Below are 22,007 nucleotides of genomic sequence, written 5' to 3'. Positions count from 1 at the left end.
CTGCTACTGCTTCTAAGTCACTTCAGTCGTGTCTGACTCTGTGCAACCCCATAGACGGCAGCCCACCAGGCTCCCCCATCCTTAGGATTCTCCAGGCAAGAACACTGGAGTGGGTTGCCATTTCCTTCTCCAATGCATGAAAGTGAAAAGTGAAAGTGAAGTCGCTCAGTCGTGTCCGACTCTGGCGACCCCATGGACTGCAGCCTACCAGGCTCCTCCGTCCATGGGATTTTCCAGGCTCCTCCGTCCATGGGATTTTCCAGGCAAGAGTACTGGAGTGGGGTGCCACTGCCTTCTCCATTAGTGCTTTAGTATTATACAACTTACAGAAAGGGTAAAGGAAAACCCAAAAGGGATGCACTACCATGGTGACCGTGGAAGTCACCCCCATGGCCACTGAGAAGCCAGCCTAATGCTTAGCTCTCATCATCACTGGGTGTGCCTGTCAGAAACACTCTGCCACACCCGATTCAGGAACCCTTACCACAGACAAGTTGGTTATGTGGTCACTCAATTCTGGTGTGTTTCACCTGCTCACCCAGGTTGTCACAAGAGCAGGGCTCATTTTTGTCAGTAGGTATCATAACTTGTGTGCAGTTCCAGTAGTGACTGATTCATCCCTTTTCTGAGTGGAACACACATTCCATTGCACTGAGCCCACTCTGAGTCATCCTGTTCCAGTTTCTGGATACACCAGAGCAAGATGCAGCCACCTCAGAGGTTCTTGCAGCTTCATTAACTTCTCAGCATGTTCCCTCCTCTCGCGAGACTGGCTAGGAAGACATTTAACCAAGTTCTCCAAAGCCACATCATTGCCATCAGAGTAGTGAGAGGTGGACAGGTAAACTTCAGAGGCTCCAGGTGGATCTGGCAGCCTCCAAGCCCTGGCGGGAGTGCTGGGCCCCTGCGAGGGGTACGTGGTGGTCACGTCAGGGAGCTGAGAGGTAGCGGCTCACCACACTGGAGCAGCAGCAGACACCTTGGGAGTGGTCCAAGGGTGCCGTGAGGCGGTGGCAGAAGGCTGGCTCTGAATGGCCAGGCTGGGTCAAGGTGGGGTTGGGAGGTGGGGGGGTGGCGGGTTGGGGAGACACAGAGAACACCAGGTTCTGTTCAAGCACTGTTTGAACAGAAAACCATGTCAACTTTCCACAAAGAATATCTTTTTCCCTGATGATTATTTGGGCAGGTTGAGTCTAAGAAGGCCCTCAAAGATGTGCAACTCTCCCACTGTGTGTGGGCTGGCCTAGCAACTTGCTTCTAAAAGAATCTAACAAAGGTGACCAAACATTTAGATATAATAGGTACAATGTGACACTGCCTATGAACCATCATCAGGTGAGTTAGGGAGTCATGCCCTAGCAATGCAAAAGAGTTCAAGTCCTTCTCTCTCAAACTACACATTAAGGACTTCCTTGGCAGTCCAGAGGTTAAGACTCCATGCTTCCACTGCAGGGGGCATGGGTTTGATCCCTAGTCAGGGAAGTTCCACAAGCCATGGGGGTGCAGCCAAACAATGAAAACACACACACACATACACATTAAGGGTGTTAATCTGATGGAAAATGAGGGTAGTTTTATGTCAACAAGTTTCCAAATTTCCACTGCAATCACAAGCTTATCTCCTTTATGAGATTGGCTGTCATTCTGCTAAAGGTTCTACACATTTCGTGTATCCACAGACATTTATTTCTGACACATGATGAGGAACAATCTTATTAAACCTTATTGTTTTCACTAGTGTGCAAATTAGGTGACTTGGCAGGTTGGGGATGTTCAGATCCTGCACATTCCAAACAAAGGACTGGCTTTTGACCAGCACCTGAGAGGGAACCTCTAAGCCCTTGGAACTGCCTGCCTGCCAAGAGCATCTTTGCATACCTGGGGTTTTAACCATGTCATACAGTTTATGCCAGCAATATGATTTTTGCTGAACACTTGCTTTTGTTTGCCTGGGGGTCTCTGGGCTATGCTGTATTGGTTTGACTTCAAGAAGGCTACAACTTGAAAAGCTAAAGTCAGTCATGTGGTTTCCCCATGCTGGCATAAGGAGCACCCTTACTGACCCCTCAAGTCCCCCGGCACTAAGGCTCAGGTGAGTTTCTCTGGTTGGCAATATGCACATGAGTTGTCACATCATTGCTGGCAGAATTACATGCAGTCCATACAACTCCACTGGGAGGACAATGGATGTACCTGGTTTCTCCTAAAGTCTGTATTAAGCACCTTTTAAACTTGCTAATCTGTAACTTTTCACTGTCATAACCTGTAATCATAAGTACAGCAGCTTTTGAGTTTTTCTTTCTTTGTTTGAGTTTTTGAGGTTTTGGGGGGCTTTTTAGTTTTTGAGTCAGTGATTTCAGAGAATAATCAAACATGAGGGTGGTCTTATGGACTGGACATATTTGCCTTCCCAAAATTTCTTTCTGATGTGAATTTAAGATGCTTTTAAAGTGAAGCTTGCTACAGTTCAACCTACTAAGAGCTGCTGATATTTAATGAGACAGATCTTTGTACTGGGCTCCCCTAGTGGCTCAGATGGTAAAGAATCTGCCTGCAATGGGAGAGACCCAGGCTTGATCCCTGGGTTGGGAAAATCCCGTGGAGAAGGGATTAGCAACCCACTCCAGTATTCTTGCCTGGAGAATCCCATGGACAGAGGAGCCTGGCGGGCTGCAGTCCCTGGGGTCACAAAGAGTCAGCCACAACTGAGCGACTAACACTGACTGACTGACTGACCTTTCCACTATCGCTACATTCATTAGCATTCTCTCAGTGAGAGTTTTCAACTGCATAAAAAGCTAAACTTTGCTCCAAAGGCTTGTCCATATTGAATGCACTCCTCCTTACATGTTTCCTGTGACATAAAAGAAGACATAATTGGTAACTGAAGGCAGTACCACATTAACTACATTCATGAGGTTCCTCTCCTGTGAAAACTCTCTGCCATCTCCTGAAGGGACACATCTGGCCACAGGCTCTCCCACAAGAACCACATTCCCTTGGGCAAGGAACCCGTGGATGTTTAATGATGCCTGCCCTGCCATAGCAGGCCCCTGCATTGTCACTGTCTCAACAGAGGTTTTCTCCTGTTTAGGTTCTGTGGTACATGAGTCATGGCTCTCTAAAGAATCCTTTTCCACCTTGACTGAATCGACACGTTTCTCTTTTGTATGCGTTCTCTTATGTTTAGTGAGGGAGGACTTGTGGCAGAAGGCTTTCCCACAGCTGCTGCACCCATGGGGTTTCTCTCCCGTATGGACTCTCTGGTGTCTGCTAAGTATGGACTTTGTGGAGTAGCTTTTCCCACACACATTGCATTTGTGGCACTTCTCTTCTGTATGACCTCTTTGATGTCTAACAAGATTTGACTTCTGAAAATAGGCTTTTCCACACTCACTGCATTCATAGGGAGGATTTCCAGTGTGAAATATTTGATGTGCAATGAGACATGGCTTGTGACTGAAGGCTTTACCACACTCTTTGCATCTATAGGGCTTCTCTCCAGTATGAATTCGCTGATGTATAAGGAAGTTACCCTTCTGGATGAAGCCTTTCCCATATTTACTGCACATATACGGTTTCTCTCCCATGTGAGTTTTCTGATGTACAAGGAGCTGAGACTTCCTGGAGAAGGTTTTCCCACACTCACTGCACACGTGGGGTTTTACTCCTCGTTCAACTTGCATGTGTATATTAAGCTCTGCCTTCCTGCAGAAGGCTTTACCACATTTAAGGCATTTATATGGCTTCTCTCCTGTATGTGTTCTCTGGTGTACAGTGAGTTGAGACTTTTTGATGAAGGTTTTACCACCTTCCACACATTCATGTTTCTTTCCTTTTTCAATCTGATGTATACTGAGTTTTGAATTGGTGCAGAGAATGTTTCCATGTTTATTGCATTTAATTAGTGTGATGTTTTTCATGCTTACTATGAAGAAATAATTTCTCTTATTTATTAAACTTGTCAGGATTCTTTGCTATGGAGCTTTTATTCTGGTTAACTAAATCTAAATTAGAGTTCAGTATGTCAAACTTATCATGGCTTTGCCTTAAAGTAACAAGATTTCCATGTAGACAAAAAATATTTCCCAAAGAACTGAGTTCATGGCCTCTTTCCATATGTTTATGCTTGTATTGGATTTCCAAGGATTGCTGCATAGGATCACCAACTTCTAGAAAGAAAATAAATTTTCATAATTAGGTTATGCAATAAAACTGCTTCTAAAATGAAATGGTTTGGGTTAGCTCTCCATGACAGTTATGTCATATGAAAAAAATCATTAAGTGTAAATTTACTTCTTGAAAATGGGGGGAAACACAATAAGGCCATAACATCTTAAAAAAAAAAAGATACAGAATCAGTGGCAGACAATTCTCAATTAGTAAAGTTTTTGGCGCTCTCCAAAGAGATCCTTGCAAAACTGGCAAAAGAGGACAAAATAGAAATGTGTGTCATTAACACAAAATAAAATAAGTTAGAAAGACATCTGATCTAACATGAGGGAGGATGTATCCATTCTCTCCCACAATATTTATTGAATGTCTAATATGTATCATGTGCTGTCATAGCATCTGAATACACACCAAAGAGAAACACATTTTCTGCATTCCCCTGGGCAAAAGAGGACAAAATGGAAGCAAAGAAATAAGACAACTTGACACTGAAAAGTGGTTCCCAGCACATGAAAAAGAACAATGGGAAACAGGTAATTACCTGTGAGGAAATAAAAGGTGAGCCAAGAAACTAGGAATAAAAATTGAGCAGCTTCATGTAAGTAACTTCATGTTTCATTCAAGTATGACAGCAGTGCAAAAGCCTTGACAAAACAAAGGTTTAGGCCAGGTCAAGAAACAGAAAGGTGCCAGTGGGCCCTGAATGGAACAGTTACATAGGGAAAAGGGAAACTTCAAGTTCAAAAGGTAGACAGAAGTCATACTATGTAGATCTGGTAGAAGAATCTGAATTTAATGCTAAGACTAGTGACAAGCCACGAGAAGCTCTGAGAAGGTGGGGGGTTCTGATTTATATTTCCAAAAGACTGCCAACTGCTGCATGGATAGTGATGGGAGAGGAAGAAGTGTGGGAGAGAAAGTTAATGAAGTAATCAGGCAAGAGACAACAGTGGCTTGGTCTGGAGCAACAACAGCGTCCATGTGGACAAGTCGAAGAACTCAAGGCACATCTAGGAGAAGGAAAACACAACATACAGTGTTGAATTCAATGAAAGTAAAAAGGAGGAATTAAGGATTTTCCTCAGGTATTTGGCCTAAATGACTAGAATTTCCAGCTTAAGTTGGTGAGGAACACCAGGGAGACAGATTTTTAATGTAGGAAAATCCGTGTGTATTTTGACACAAACATTCTGAGGTGGGTATCTTAGTACAGACATAAAGAACTCAACTGGAAAGAGGAATTTGGAGAAGATTTTGGTTAGAGGACAAATATGGGGTTATCTGTATGGGCATAACTCAGAGATACTCCAGGTTCAGTTCCAGACCTCCACAATAAAGCAAGTATTGCAATAAAGCTAGTGACATGAATTTGTTTCCCAGTGCATATAAAAGTTATGTTTACACAATACTGTAGTCTGTTAAGTGTGCAATAGCATTATGTCTAAAACAGAGTACATATCTTATTTAAAAATACTTTCTCATTAAAAATTGCTAACCATCATCTGAGCCTTCTGTGAGTTGTAGAAGTAACATCAAAGATCATGGATTACAAATCAGCATAACAAACATAATAATAATGAAAAAGTCTGAAATATTGAGAGAATTACCAAAATATGAGAAAGACACAAAGTGAGCAAATGCTGTTGGAAAAAATGATGCCAACAGATTTTCTTGACACAGAGCTGCCACAAACCTTCAATTCAATTTGGTTTCTTTGGCTGCACCACACAACTTGCAAGGGATCTTAGTTCCCTGACCAGGGATCTAGTCTGGTCCATGCCCACTGCAGTGGAAGCATGGAGTCCTAACCACACGACTGCCGATGAATTCCCTCTTTGGGTAATATTTCTATACAAACACAGCTCATTTTATTGTGTTTTGCTTTATTGTACTTTGCAGATAGTGCGTTTGTTTTTTTTTAACAACTGAAGGTTTTGTGAGGACTTCCCTGATGGTCCAGTGGTTAAGACTCTGAGCTTCCACTGTAGGGGACACAAGTTTGATCCCTGATTTGGAAACTAAGATCCTGTGTGCCGTGCAGCACAGACAAAAAAGAGAGAGAGAAAAATAAATAAATATCCAGCAAATATATGAAGAAATCAGCAAAGTATGCATGAGGGTTATGGTTTGATTTCAGGTGAGACCTAAGATTGTGAATTTTTTTTTTTTTACTTGACTGAATTCATTTCAGTCTCTGTGGGAGGCATAATTCTTTCTGAAAATTACAATACTTATAGCTCTCCTCACAATTTTATTAAAAAATTTTTCAAACATACAAATTGAATGAATTACACAGTGAACAGCTATATACCCACCTCTTTGATTCAACAGTTAACATGTTGCTGCATTTGCTTTATCTCATATTTGCCCATCCAGAATGAATAAACAGACAGATGTACACTAAAAGACCAAGTTGCCATGAGAACACAGCATTCAGGGTGCGGCTGAATGTTAGGAAGGGAAATCAATATTACCTGAGGTTCACTAGTCAGGAGATGACGGTGAATTTGAAGTTCTCTCTTTGCAGAGAGGCATGGAAGCCTGAATTTTCAAAGCAAGGTAAGAGGAAGGAACAAGCAGTGGTACTACGGCAGTCAATGAAGAAGGGAAAAACTTGAGAATCCATAGAAATTTTAAAAATCTAAGCAAAGCAAATCAAGACTCTAGATGAAATAAATCAGTATGAAATCCAGAGGTGAAAACATGAGTATTTTCCTCTAAATGATTAAGTAATGAATATTAACATAGGAGAGGAATCCTCAGAGGCTCTGTTGAGATACTGTCAAAGTTTAGAAACTAGAAGATGAATCACCATAACACGATTTTAAAGGTGTGAGGCCTTCACGGATCTAGGAATTTACTTCTTTTCTACCTGGATGCTTCTCATTCACTTACCTGGATCATGGATATTTCCCCTTTCTATCCATGGTTTGTCTCCTTGCTTCAACTTGAAGATTTCAATTGGTTTGGGACTTTGATACCCTATTCACAAAAAAATAACATACTATTTAGCAAAATCTTTGGGCATGAAATCTAAACACTGTTCAATGATCCCATTTATATTAACAGATTATGCAGCTACACCTTGGAAGTAGCTTTCCCCTTGGAGTAGCAAAAACTTGAGAATCCATAGAAAGGAAAAAAAAAATCTAAGCAAAACAAATCAAGATCCTAGATGAAATAAATCTGTCTGAGGCCTAAGGGGAGACTAAGAATCTATCATTTATAAAAATTCAAGTCATATGTATGGGTCAACAAACTCTGGTCAGTGACTGTAACTAAGACATTACACTTTCACACTTTAAGAGTGTTATTCATTCAGAATAAAGTGCTCTTACAAAACAGTTTTCAAGAAGTAAAGGAAAACTTCAAAAATATGATAGCAAACATGTTTTGTACTATTACATTTTAAAAATTAAAATTACTTAAAAATATTCATCTCACAAATGTCTCATCCTTTTGACATTTCTATTTTTATGTATCTTTTATAGTACGTATGGACTTCCCTGGTAGCTCAGACAGTAAAGAATCTGTCTGCAATGTAGGTGACCTGGGTTTGATCCCTGGGTTGGGTAGATCCCCTGGAGAAGGAAATGGCAACCCACTCCAGTATTCTTGCCTGGAGAATTCCATGCACAGAGAAGCCTCGTGGGCTAGTCCATGGAGTCACAGGGTCGGATATGACTGAGTGATTAACTCTTCCTTACTTATAATACATACAATAAATTTAGCGGAATACCTACATAATCGATTTTATATATATATATATATATATATATATATATAGAGAGAGAGAGAGAGAGAGAGAGAGAGAAATACATATATATATATATCCTGGGCTTCCCTGGTGGCTCAGTGGTAAAGAATCCACTTGCCAATGTAGAAGACACCGGTTTGATCGCTGGTCCGGGAAGATTCCACATGCTGAGGAGCAACTAAGCCCATGTGCCACAACTACGGAGCCTGTGTTCTTGAACCTAGGAACTGCAACTACTGAAGCCTCCATGCCCTAGAAACCTCCACACAAGAGAAGCCACTGCAATGAGAAGTCTGCGCACTGCAACTAGAGAGTAGTCCCCACTTCCTAGAGAAAAGCCCACACAGCAAAGAAGAGCAAGCACAGCCATAAACAAAACAAACAAACAAAAAAAAAATATATATATATATATATAGTGTGTGTGTGCTGAAAAAAAAAAAAAACAATAAATAAATGTGTTTTTTAAAAAAAAGAATATGTTACAGAAACAGTAGGCAGCCCTCACAGCCTGCAGTATTTGCTATCTGGTCCTTTGTAGAAGAAGTCTGACAATCTCTCTTACACCATTCATACTTCAGATATCTGAAATCATTCCACAACTGAGAAAAGAAAGACTGCTGACTTGGCACACTGAGTGGCACAGAGGAATAGTCCTCACCCACAGACAGCAGGTTGCTATAGTGCTCCCGCATCACGTCCTAGTACAGGTCCTTCTGAGCAGGGTCTAGTAGACTCCACTCCTCCCAGGTGAACTCCACAGCCACAACTTCAAATAATAACAATCCCTGTAGTAACAAATTCTTCTTTAATCTGGGGTGATTCCTTGATGGTTTGGAAGAGATGTATAGAAATCTAATCATTTCTACTGTGTAGGCTGTATCCATATATGTGATTTATTATCCAGTGTGGAAGAATGGAAAATCTTATACAGACATCCTGTTACTCTAATTCAGCCACCCATTCGCTCAATCATTCAGAAGGCTTTCTGAAACATGGCCATTAAAACCCCTTAACCTTGACACATCTGCCAACTGTGTGCATATGTGCATACGCTGAACTATGTGCAGGTGATATCCAAATGAACACTCATGTTCTTACCCTCAAGAAGCCTTCACAGTCCACAAGTTAAACAGAAACAACAAGCACTAGAATTAAACATGAAAAACCTGATGATGCTGGAACTGTAAGACACTGAAATATAGACAATGTTTAATGCGTGCAAAGGCATAACAGTCTTAAAGATGAGAGGGCTAACTTGAAGAAACAAAGATCAATTTAAAGCAAGGAATCCAGAAACTGAAAATAGGAATTTCAATTTATAGACTGACTACCAATTAGATGAACCAGAGATCAAATTGCCAACATCTGCTGGATCAAGGGAAAAGCAAGAGTTCCAGAAAAACTTTCTGCTTTAGTGACTATGCCAAAGCCTTTGACTGTGTGGATCACAATAAACTGTGGACAATTCTGAAAGAGATGGGAATACCAGACCACCTGACCTACCTCTTGAGAAACCTATATACAGGTCAGGAAGCAACAGTTAGAATTGGACATGGAACAACAGACTGGTTCCAAATAGGAAAAGGAGTACATCAAGGCCATATATGGTCACCCTGCTTATTTAACTTATATGCAGAGTACATCATGAGACATGCTGGGCTGGAAGAAGCACAAGCTGGTGCTGGGAGCCAGCATATTGCATATCGAGTGCATACTGCATATTGCATATTGAGTGCAGCACTTTCACGCATAATCTTTCAGGATCTGGAATAGCTCAACTGGAATTCTATCACTGCCGGGAGCCAGCGTGAGGAACTCCGCCCATGGCAAAGGTCATGAGGAAGGAGGCTCGGCATACGCAAAGGCGGGATCGAGCCTCAGGAGTCCCCTTGGAAATTCTCGAGCATCTACCCCCAAAACCAGAGTCTACCTACTTTCTGCTTTGTGCTCTCACCTACACCTCTGACTTTATGGGTGGGGGGGGGCTGTCCCCCACTACCTCTCTCTGAAAAAAGAGTTAACTTATAGCTCCAGTTAATAAAGTTCCTGGATGTGACAGTGTTTCAACCTACAAACTTCTTTGGAAATCCTCTAGCCTACCTGAATAGGTTTTTCTGGCCACATGTGATTGTTCAGAGCCTCCCAACTGTGAGAGGCAGGAGATGTTCTAAACTGTCTAAACACAGATTCCTTTGAGTAGCTAAAAGATTGATTAGAAATTGTATTGGTGAAGGGTTTTTCACTTGTTGGGCCAATGTTTGCTGCTAAGTCTCCATATCCCTTACCTACTGTGTCCTTGGCAGTGTATTGATTGATATAATTGGTGTATAGAAATGTAAGTAGTAGCCTCAATGTTTGTAACCTTGGACCCTTGAGTTAATTCTTTTCTTGATTGAGCGCACCTCACCTTTGCCCTATAGGAATGCAGCTTTGTCCAGTGCTTTTTTGGAGGCTGGTGCCTGACTTTAGAATAATCACCTTTAGAGAAAAATAAGTTTTCTGAAGAAAGGGTCTTAAAATGTTAACAGGCCTCTGGGCCAGAAGATGATGCAAATCGCCTAAACTTTTGCATATAATAAGTTTGCAGGAAGAGAGCCTGGCTTACTGCATGACTCTACCCCTTCCCCATTATCCTCTATGCATAACTTAAGGTATAAAAACTACTTTGAAAAATAAAGTGCGGGCCTTGTTCACTGAAACTTGGTCTCCCCATGTCGCTCTCTCTCTCACTCTGGCTGAGTCTCCATATGGAGCGCGGAACCCACCATGCTTACTAATTATGCCTGGGCTTCTAAGATCCGACCGAGAAGGCCTCAGTGTCTCCTCTCCTTCGGGAGAACGGAAGGACGCCTGCGGCCTATGTAAGTGGTGCAAACTTCTTGTCTTGAAGTTTTATTGCTCTCCCGCGTAAACCAAGCTACTCAGCCTCTTTTCTCCACTGAATTTCCTCACTGAGCTATCCTCATTCTATTACTCTTTATATCTTTGATAAATATTTAAATAAATAGGTCGCCTATGCCGTCTCTCCTTCGAATACCCTGGATCAGCCGGGGCTGGCCCCCGGCAAGCTGGAATCATGATTGCTGGGAGAAATATCAATAACCTCAGATATGCAGATGACACCACCCTTATGGCAGAAAGTGAAGAGGAACTAAAAAGCCTCTTGATGAAAGTGAAAGAGGAGAGTGAAAAAGTTGGCTTAAAGCTCAACATTCAGAAAACTAAGATCACGGCATCCAGTCCCATCACTTCATGGAAAATAAATGGGGAAACAGTGGAAACAGTGTCAGACTTTATTTTGGGGGGCTCCAAAATCACTGCAGATGGTGATTGCAGCCATGAAAGTAAAAGACACCTACTCCTTGGAAGGAAAGTTATGACCAACCTAGACAGCATATTCAAAAGCAGAGACATTACTTTGCCAACAAAGGTCCTGTCTAGTCAAGGCTATGATTTTTCAAGTGGTCATGTATGGATGTGAGAGTTGGACTGTGAAGAAAGCTGAGCGCTGAAGAATTGATGCTTTTGAACTGTGGTGTTGGAGAAGACTCTTGAGAGTCCCTTGGACTGCAAGGAGATCCAACCAGTCCATTCTAAAGGAGGTCAGTCCTGGGTGTTCTTTGGAAGGACTGATGTTGAAGCTGAAACTCCAATACTTTGGCCACCTGATGCAAAGAGTTAACTCATTTGAAAAGACCCTGATGCTGGGAAAGACTGAAGACAGGAGAAGGGGACAACAGAGGATGAGATGGTTGGATGGCATCACCGACTCAATGGACATGAGTTTGGGTAAACTCCAGGAGTTGGTGATGGAGAGGGAGGCCTGGCGTGCTGCAATTCATGGGGTCGCAAAGAGTCGGACATGACTGAGCAACTGAACTGAACTGAACTGAATGGTTTTTCCTAGTCATATACAGATATGAGAGTTAGACTATAAAAAAGGCTGAGTCCTTAAGAATTGATACCTTCCAATTGTGGTGCTGCAGAAGACTCTTGAGAGTCCCTTGGATCTCCCAAGGAGATCAAACCAGTCAATCCTAAAAGAAGGCAACCTTGAATATTCACTGGAAGGACTGATGCTGAAGTTCCAATACTTTGGCCACCACACGCAAAGAGCTGACTCATTGGGAAAGATTGAGGGCAGGAGGAGAAGGGGACAACAGAGGATGAGATAGTTGGATAGCATCACTGACTCAATGGACATGAGTTTGAGCAAACTCTGGGAGACAGTGAAGGACAGGGAGGCCTGGGTACACAGCAGACCACGGGGTCGCAAAGAGTCAGACACAACTTAGTTACTGAATAACAACACAAATAACCCCTAGGGTCTTACAGTTTTTTAATTAATATTCTGATGTTAAAAATTCTGAGCAGATTCTCTGACGTGCATTCCCCCCTATTTCAAATTTACCTTGACATAGACATTATGGTTGATATTTTTCTTGAGATTCAGGCTCTTAAAAATGTGTCATTTTCCAATAAATCAATTTTTATAAGCCTCTACAAATACAACATGAAAGAAAGGAGGGAGTAAACATGTCAAACTCACCTGGTCCATGGTCATTTTCTTCTGTTCTTCAGAAATGACTGGATTATTCTGTTTTTCCAGATTGTCACTCAAATCCTGATCACAGACCTCACATCTCAAATTAACGTATTCCCAGAAGTGATCCTTTCCTGGTCCTGGAACTTCGTTCTCCTTACTTCACTTGATTCTAAGGACTTAAAAACAAACTCACTTTACTTTTCCTGGAGTATAATTGCTTTACAATGCTGTGTAAATTTCTCTTGTACAGCAATGAATGAGGGACACACATACATATATCCCCATCTCCTTAGAGCGCTTTTCCATTTAGGTCACCACAGAGCACTGAGTAGATTTCCCTGTGCTATATAGTAGGTTCTCATCAGTTATCTAATCAATAGTGTATATCATAGTGATATCATAGTATTAATAGCATATACATGCCAAGCACAGTCCAAAAGCCAATTCACTTCAATTTGTACATTCCCCTGGAAATCCCATGGACAGAAAAGCCTGGTGGGCTACAGTCCAGCTACAGTCCCTGGGGTCGCAAAGAGTCAGACAGGACTGAGGGACTAAACCACCACAACTACTGGGCCATACCCCTTGCTGGTGTTGCTAAAGGTGCTGCGGCAAGCAGAGTCATGGCCCCACACAGATATCCACATTCTAACCTCTGGAAGCTGTGAATATGTTACACCACATGGCAAAGGGGAATGGAGCTTGTTAATGAAATTACAGTTGCTAATAAGATGACCTACTAATCCAAAGATTCCTGGATTATTCAGGTAGGCCCAATGTAACCAAATGGGCCCTTATGCGTGGAAGAAAGCAAAGGGACCAGAGAGAGATGTGATGTGATAAGAACTCAACATGCTGTTGCTGGCTTTGGAGATGGGGAGAAAGGGAACCAGGAGCCAAGGAGCATGGACAGACTCCAAAAGCTTGAAAAGACAAAGAAACAGCTTGTCCCCCAAAGCCTTCAGGAAAGAACACATTCCTGCTGAGACCTTGGTTTTAGCCCCATAAGATCCATGTTGAACTGCTAACCCATAGAACTCTAAGACAATAAATAGACTTGTGTTTACATGACTAAGTTTATGTTACTTTATCACAGATTGAAGGCAGGAGGAGAAGGGGCTGACAAAGGATGAGATGGTTGGATGGCATCACCAACTCAATGGACACAAGTTTGTATAAACTCCAGGAGATGGTGAAGGACAAGGAAGCCTGGCGTGCTGCAGTCCAGGGGATTGCAAAGAGTTGGACATGACTGAGCAACTGACCAACAAAATCACAGAACCAACACAAAATCTAATATAGGTGTCCTCTAACATAAAATCCTAATTCTTGAAAGTTTCCTTTTGTTTAGAAAACCACATCTAGACCTCAAGGCAGTGCAAATACCATGAATATTAACATGCTAAAAAAATCATAAGTATTTTCTTATTTAATCCTTGCCACCAATTCAGATGTATCAAGTCACTATGCTATGCTATGCTATGCTATGCTAAGTCGCTTCAGTCGTATCCGACTCTGTGCGACCCCATAGATGGCAGCCCACCAGACTCCATCGTCCCTGGGATCCTCCAGGCAAGAATACTGGAGTGGGTTGCCATTTCCTTCTCCAGTGCATGAAAGAGAAAAGTGAAAGTGAAGTCGCTCAGTTGTGTCCAACTCTTAGCAACCCCATGGACTGCAGCCTACCAGGCTCCTCCACCCATGGGATTTTCCAGGCAAGAGCACTGGAGTGGGGTGCCATTGCCTTCACTAGGTTTATGTTTAAATGAAACAAGTCAAGGCTTAGAACTTAAAGATAAAGTATCTTGCCCATAGTTGCATACTTTCTCAGAGGCAGTGCTGAATTTCAAACCTGGGCTGCTTCTCTCCACAGCTCATCATCCTAACCACTTTGTACTTTCTTTACCAGACAACCTCCAAAACTTTAGTTCTCTGTAGAGCTGGCTGAAAAAGTTTACTACCCATAACATCACACTAGAAAGTAGCATACAAGCTCAGTGCATATCCTAGATGTCTGAAACAGCTCTTTGAACACTCAATGCACACACACCGAGCAACCTTCTTCCACAAAGAGAGAACTAGAACAGGAGCAAGTCCCAACACTTACTCCAAAGCAGCAAATCAAAGACCAAGACTCACATTATAAGCTCGTTGATTCAGCAGGATCACCATGAGCTTTTGTTTCCACTCCTTCTGGCCACAAATTCTTCCAAGATAATTTCCCAATAGCTTTTCTAAACCCCCCAAACCACAGACCCACCTCCATTCTACCCAGCACAACTGTTCTTTGATCTCTTGTTGTTCAGTCACTAAGTCATGTCTGACTCTTTGTGACCCCATGGACTGTAGCACACCAGGCTTCCCTTACCTTCACTATCTCCCGAAGCTTGCTCAAACTCATGTCCATTAAGTCATTGACGCCATCCAAGCAACTCATCCTCTGTCTTTGACCTCTGGGTACATGCAATTCCACTCAGTCGCCAACCTTGAATCACTTTACTCTATGCACCAGGACCAGAGATCTGGACAAGAGAAAACATAGAGAACTATTTATAGGACTACCAAGGACCATCAAACTCAGGACTACTCATGGGGAGGAGAACATGAATACAACATCTCGGCCACATTCAAATTTCATAATCCCCTGTTCACGAGTCCTTCTCTCCCTCCTATAATGAACGGGTCGGATTGTCTGATGATTTCTTGGCACTGCACACATTCAAAGCGATAGCATCACTCCTGTTTCCCTAGAAGGGCCACCTGCTTTTCCAGAAATACACACATGTACAAAGAGAAAAATATGAAGCCTGAAAGAGCAAAGTAGGCCATAGAAAGACATTTTCATAAGTTTCACAAATTAATATCAAAGAAACTTATTTCTTGACCACAACACAACAAACCCATAAATGCAAACCATGGTGTATGTATATGTTTAATATTTTTGTGTTACCTTTGCTTGGAAAAGGCACCTCTTCCATACCTTTGGAATGATTTGTATAAGAGATATGGCTTCCCAGGTGGCTCAGTGGTAAAGAATCAGCCTGCCAATGCAGGAGATGCAAGAGAGAAATATTAATGACAAATTCAATACATCTATCAAAACAGAAACCAAAACCTGCATATCCAGGAAAAAAAATGAAAAACCTTCAAACTAAAAAGGCAATATAAATGAAAACTCTGAATTATTCAGTAGTAAATGACAACAAATCCTGTGGGTAGGTGAGAGAACCTGGATAAGCAGAGAATCGTTAACATGCTGCAGAAAAGCCTAAGTATGTAAGTCAAGCCTATCCAAATTAATGTCCATGTACACTTAATGTGACTCTAGTAACCTTGCAACTGGTTCACTCACCTGACATGACACTACTGCAGCCATTAAGAAAATTTAATCATTTTATACTATGGAAATGTTTATAATTAGAAATAAAGTGATAAAACCAACATCTGTTATATGTGCATATGTGTGTGCTGAGTTGCTCGGTCATGTCCAACTCTTGCAACCCCATGGACTGTAGCCCACCAGAGTCTTCTGTCCCTGGGACAGGACTTTCCAGGCAAGAATACTGGAGTGGGTTGCCATTTCCTCCTCCAAGGGGTCTTCCCCTGCCAAGGATCAAACTCACATCTGTTGCATCTCCTATGCTGCCAGGCGGATTCTTTACCACTGAGCCACCTGGGAAGCCATATCTGTTATACAAGTCATTCCAAAGGTATAGTAAAGGTGCCTTTTCCATCCAAAGGTAACACAAAAATATTAAACACATATATACACCATGGTTTGCACTGGAGATCAGCATTTAGGGTAAAAGAGATGTTTTTACTTGTATAGAATAAACCTGAAAGGGAATACACAAGAAAACTGTGGAGTAGACTTGGAGGCAAGAGAAATAAAACACATCTTTTATAACACATCACTAGATTATATCTAACTATTTTTGAGAGAAGATAATACAAGATTGTTGTGTCATAACAAAAGTTTTCAATTACTGTCTTGAGGAAGGTATGAGCTTAAAGGAGTGAACTGGATTTGGATTAACTGAATGAATCTATCATCAAATCTGTGACCAGAAGTCCATATCTGAACCTCAAGCCTAACTACTCTCCAAAGCTCCAGCCTTTTGCCTCTTCACATAGACTAGTCACCCCAACAAAATAAACCAGAACAAACAAAAAACCTGACTCCAAGTTAAATCTGGACCATAAATCCCCCTTCACTGGCACCCTTCCCCCACCCCAGGTTCCATGTCTGAGCCCCACAGTGACAAGTTCAGTTCAGTTCAGTTAGTCACTCAGTCGTGTCCGACTCTTTGCAACCCCATGCATTGCAGCACGCCAGGCCTCCCTGTCCATCACCAACTCCCGGAGTTCACTCAAACTCATGTCCATTGAGTCGGTGATGCCATACAGCTGTCTCATCCTCTGTCGTCCCCTTCTCCTCCTGCCCCCAATCCCTCCCAGCATCAGAGTCTTTTCCAATGACTCAACTCTTCACATCAGGTGGCCAAAGTATTGGAGTTTCAGCTTTAGCATCAGTCCTTCCAAAGAACACCCAGGACTGACCTCCTTTAGAATGGACTGGTTGGATCTCCTTGCAGTCCAAGGGACTCTCAAACGTCTTCTCTAACACCACAGTTCAAAAGCATCAATTCTTCGGTGCTCAGCTTTCTTCATAGTCCAACTCTCACATCCATACATGACCACAGGAAAAACCATAGCCTTGACTAGACGGACCTTTGTTGGCAAAGTAATGTCTCTGCTTTTGAATATGCTAAGTTAGTAATAACTTTCCTTCCAAGGAGTAAGCGTCTTTAATTTCATGGCTGCAATCACCATCTGCAGTGATTTTGGAGCCCAAAAAAATAAAGTCTGCCACTGCTTCCCCATCTATTTCCCACCTAGACAAAACACCAAATTCATTGATATTCACCTACCACTCCAGTTCTTAATCACTGAGCCTCATAAGCAGAAATCGTTATCAAGTCAAACTTGGGTCGGCTCACCCGCTGAGCAGCAAAGCCAATTTACTGACACCACCTTGTTGTGAAGCAAAGCCCAGCATTTTCTGCAGGGCCCAGCCAGGAGAACTGACAGCTCAGGCTTAGAAGACCTCAACTCCCTGATGGCTTTCAGGGAAGGGTTTTTTAAAGCAATTATTTGTAATGAGGGATGCAGGGTTCATGACTTCCTACTGACTGGTTGGTGGTGAGGTAACAGTTTCAGGAAACTTCATCATCAACTTTCTAGTTCTAACCAGTCTGGGGTCTACAAGCTTGTGCTCAGCAAATAATCACATCTTCCACCCCGGCAGGTGTCTGAGTTTCTGCAGAACAACTTAAAGGTATGCATCAGATCGTATGCATATCCCTTAAGGAGGAACTAAGATTCCGTGAACTACTGTTTCTTGCCTGCTTTTCCTTAGTTTCTGCATTCCCTCACTTCCCACTTTCCTAATTAGTCTGCTCTTTGGATATCCCTGAAAGTCCAGGAGATCAAAGCCTTTTCTACAAACAAGAAAGGGGGCTGACAGGGAGGGCCTTTTGTACCCAAGAGGGCCCTTCAGGATCCAGTTCACTTTCAATCCCCCTTTCCTTTGATAGTCCTCAATCCTGAGGGGAACAGGGTGGGACACGGAAAAGAAAAGTTTTAGTTGGAGAGGTCAATTATAAAGTCAGCAAGGGCTTTTAGGAAGGCTGGGTTTCAAAACACACAGACACAAACCCTCAGTCAGCGCCTCGATCGTTTCTCTCTTCAGAGATTTAATAGCACTGACTGCCAGAGGGCGTATGACTAAAGCCAAGCCTCCCCAGTGACTGAACCCAAAAAAACCGCCTGGCCTCGCAGGACCCTCACTCCGGATCGACGTCCCGAACACTACCCAACTGATACTGAGATTCTCAAGGCTCTGGGCAGCTACCAAAGGCTGAATTCTCTTCCAAAATGATTCCCGTTACCATCTTGTCGAGCGCAAGTCCCCGCCCTGGCTGTCGCTAGGGACGCTTCTGATCCGGCGCGACCTCGGAGCCTTTTGAGGTGTTGGAGTTCTGGCCTTCCGCCCAGCTCTATGACGTAACGGGACCACGCCCACCGCAGCGATGCGAGAGCAAAAGGTCACCGCAGAGGCTAGGGCTCAGAGCGGGAACTGAAATCACTTTGGGACACTTCCTTCCCTTTCCCTTCTCCTTGTGGGTCAAACGCACCATGCTGAACAAGTTTTCAGAGGCCGGACCCTATCCAAGACTGTAGCGGCGCGGGCTGGATTCTATTTTGCCTTCTGGGGCATACGGAGAGATGGCCCCGCCCGCCAACACCAGGGAGAAGCACTATGGAGTGCTTCTTGCAGGAAGTGCAGTTCCGTACGGCGGAAAGACACGAGGAGCTAGCCTTAGGCGCCGCCTTCGGAAGGTCAATGATGTTTGTAGGAGTGAAGACACGTTATAAACGCAGCTGTCAAAGACAGGGTGAAATCTGGAAAGGAGGTGGAGCGGGGGGGGGGGGGGGGGGGGTCGGTCTGAGACCTGTTGAAGGGACGGAGCCGCCGATGCTGAAGAGCCCAGCACTGTAAACACATATACCGGGGGCTGGGAATGTGGCTGTTTCCAATTGCCAACCGAGAGGGGCGAGGCTTAAAAGGAATGTAAATATTTCCTTAGAAAACAAAGGGCAATTCCGAATAATTACATGGTGATATAAAGTATTACATTCTTAGGCATCGTTCCCAAATAAAACACTTAAATATTAGCCATTATTTTACACAGAGGGGTAGTAGAGGATATTATCTGTTCATCCTTTCTAGAGGGCAATTTAGAAATTACCTATACAATTTAAATTTTTCATTCTCATTGATGCAGAATTTCCAATGCTAGGAATTTTTGTTTGATAATTCTTTTTTTAAACTAGGAATAACCTGAGTGTACAATCAGCAGGTGAATAGTTGGGTAAATTAAACGTAGATCTCTTCAACAGAACAGTCGACAGTAGCCTTTAAAAAGCCAGTTATAGGGACTTCCTTTGTGGTCCAGTGGTGATGACTATGTTTTCCAGTACAGCCCTGCGGGTTGATCCCTGGACCAGGAACTACAATCCTATATACCATGTGGTGTCCCCAAATTGAAAATAATATAAATAAATAAGCCAATTATGGAATTACCTGTATTTTTTAAGTGACTTATTGAAAGGATGAGATATTGACCTCCAGAACAGCATTCATAATATGATCCTATGGCAAACATTACTAAGCATTTCAAAAATTTGAAGGGATTAAGAAAAACTTAAAAGTTTGATTATATTTGGGGTATGGACTTGGAGATGGAATCTTCACTAAACTCAAAGATTAACATAGCATCACAACATACTGCCTGCTCCAGTCTGGAAGCTCCTCAAAGTGCACAACTCTAAAATATAAATCCTCTCCCTTCCAGACTGAATTTTCCCTTCTTTTGTTTCTCATCTAGCAGTCACTACTACACAGTAAATCAAGAATGGAGATGTGTTACCTGGACTGTAGGTTGATGTGACGGTCAGAGGATCAACCCAAAACATAACCTATGTGTCACCAGCACACTGGCCACTGATTCCTGTTAATACCACCTCAAAAATAACCCCAGAATCACTCCCTGTGCTCGCCCTCATTGCCTTACTCCATTTATATGAATTATTATTGAATTTGCTCACCACACCAGCCTCAGAAGTGACTGCCTCTCCAACCACCTCTTTTCCCATACTGCAACCATCTTTGTTATTATACCCTCCACAAAACCCTGAATTAGTTTACTGATAACAGACTAAAGCAAGATCTCAAGAGAATGCTTTTAAGGCTATATAGAGGCACACACTGAACAGATTCTCCATTATCATCTTCATTACTCTGCCTCCCACTTAATTCTTCCACTACTCTGCTTACTTCCAAGACCTTGTGGTCTCATAGGCTACCAAGAATTTGTGAATACTTTCCCTCCACTGAAGTCCTTGGCACACAGGAAGCAATGAGAGAATATTAGTTACTATGGCTGTTCTCTCATGAGTCATCTTAGATGTTACTTCAGATAGCAGTCAGGGACACCTTCCAGGCCAGTCTCAAAAACAATAATACAATTATTAAATATAAAATTGCAACTACATTGTGGTACTAACAATAGAAAGTACAAAAGGCATCCAATAGAGAAAAAGACAACACGTCAATACAAGGGATGACTGAAGATCATTATCTTTCTAGACCATCATGCTGACTTGACTGCCCTCCAAAAGGTACTATGAATTCCTCAGACAGAAACTCTACTATTTTTGTATCTCCAGTTCTCAGAACAAAAACTTCAATGGGTTTCAATAATGGACTATTAAATGCTAACAGGCTTCCCAGGTGGTGCTAGTGGTAAAGAACCCACCGGCCAACGTAGGAGACCTTCAATCCCTGGGTCAGGAAGATCCCCTGGGGGAGGAAATGGCAACCCACTCCAGTATTCTTGCCTGGAGAATCCCATGGACAGAGGAGTCTGGTAGGCTACAGTCCACAGGGCTGCAAAGAGTCAGCCACGACTGAAAGGACTTAGCACACATCCAGAAAAGCTTTTCCTTGGAGAGGGGAAATCTCCCTCATTACTGCTGCTGCTGCTACTAAGTCGCTTTAGTCGTGTCCGACTCTGTGCGACCCTATAGACGGCAGCCCATGCTCCGCCGTCCCTGGGATTCTCCAGGCAAGAATACTGGAGTGGATTGCATTTCCTTCTCCAACGCATGAAAGTGAAAAGTGAAAGTGAAGTCGCTTGGTCTGACTCTCAGCGACGCCACAGACTGCAGCCCACCAGGCTCCTCCGTCCATGGGATTTCCCAGGCAAGAGTACTGGAGTGGGGTGCCATTGCCTTCTCCGTCCCTCGTTACTACCTTACTATAAATTACTATTACTAATATTAGTCATTTCTCCTTTATTTCTCCTCATAGAATTTATCACTTCCCAACATTTTATAATCCATTCACTCTCTCTGTCCTTCACTAGATTGTATGGTCCACTGTGAAAGCTGTTCCTTTGCCCATTTTGTTCACTGATGTTTCCTCACTGTGCAAAACAGTGATTTGCAGTGATGGTGTTTAAAATGTTTCCGGAGGAGTAAATGACCCAAACCCAGGATTGCTATTGCATTCTGAGTTGGCCATAACAGGGCAAATTTCCATTGTTTTTCCTATGAGTTGGACTCACTTTGTAATTGGGATCTTCTATTCTCATGGTACTCTTGCCTGGAAAATCCCACGGACGGAGGAGCCTGGTAGGCTGCAGTCCATGGGGTCACTAAGAGTCGGACACGACTGAGCGACTTCACTTTGACTTTTCACTTTCATGCATTGGAGGAGGAAATGGCAACCCACTCCAGTGTTCTTCCCTGGAGAATCCCATGGACAGAGGAGCCTGGTGGGCTGCCATCTATGGGGTTGCATAGAGTCGGACACGACTGAAGCGACGTAGCAGCAGCAGCAGCAGCAGCATTCTCATGGTACTATAGGAAAGAACTCCAGATAAAGGAGAAAGCAAAGACCCCACT

At 42.8% G+C, this 22,007-nt stretch overlaps 1 protein-coding gene across 1 annotated transcript; it reads right to left on the bottom strand.

The window, feature by feature from the left end:
- Nucleotides 1-1,553: 1,553 nt before the first annotated feature.
- On the bottom strand, nucleotides 1,554-21,165 carry LOC102397346 (zinc finger protein 350). The gene is given in 7 exon segments (XM_044931444.2): nucleotides 1,554-3,906; nucleotides 3,908-4,172; nucleotides 7,069-7,155; nucleotides 8,589-8,715; nucleotides 12,480-12,652; nucleotides 14,845-14,998; nucleotides 18,674-21,165. Coding segments are annotated over 4 exon segments (1,449 nt in total). The 5' UTR covers nucleotides 8,623-8,715; nucleotides 12,480-12,652; nucleotides 14,845-14,998; nucleotides 18,674-21,165; the 3' UTR covers nucleotides 1,554-2,843.
- Nucleotides 21,166-22,007: the final 842 nt, after the last annotated feature.

The sequence above is a fragment of the Bubalus bubalis genome, chromosome 18 (assembly GCF_019923935.1).
Source record: "Bubalus bubalis isolate 160015118507 breed Murrah chromosome 18, NDDB_SH_1, whole genome shotgun sequence".
Taxonomy (NCBI): Eukaryota; Metazoa; Chordata; class Mammalia; order Artiodactyla; family Bovidae; genus Bubalus; species Bubalus bubalis.
Note: the sequence above shows the minus strand (reverse complement) of the source record. Positions and strands in the feature narration are given on the sequence as shown.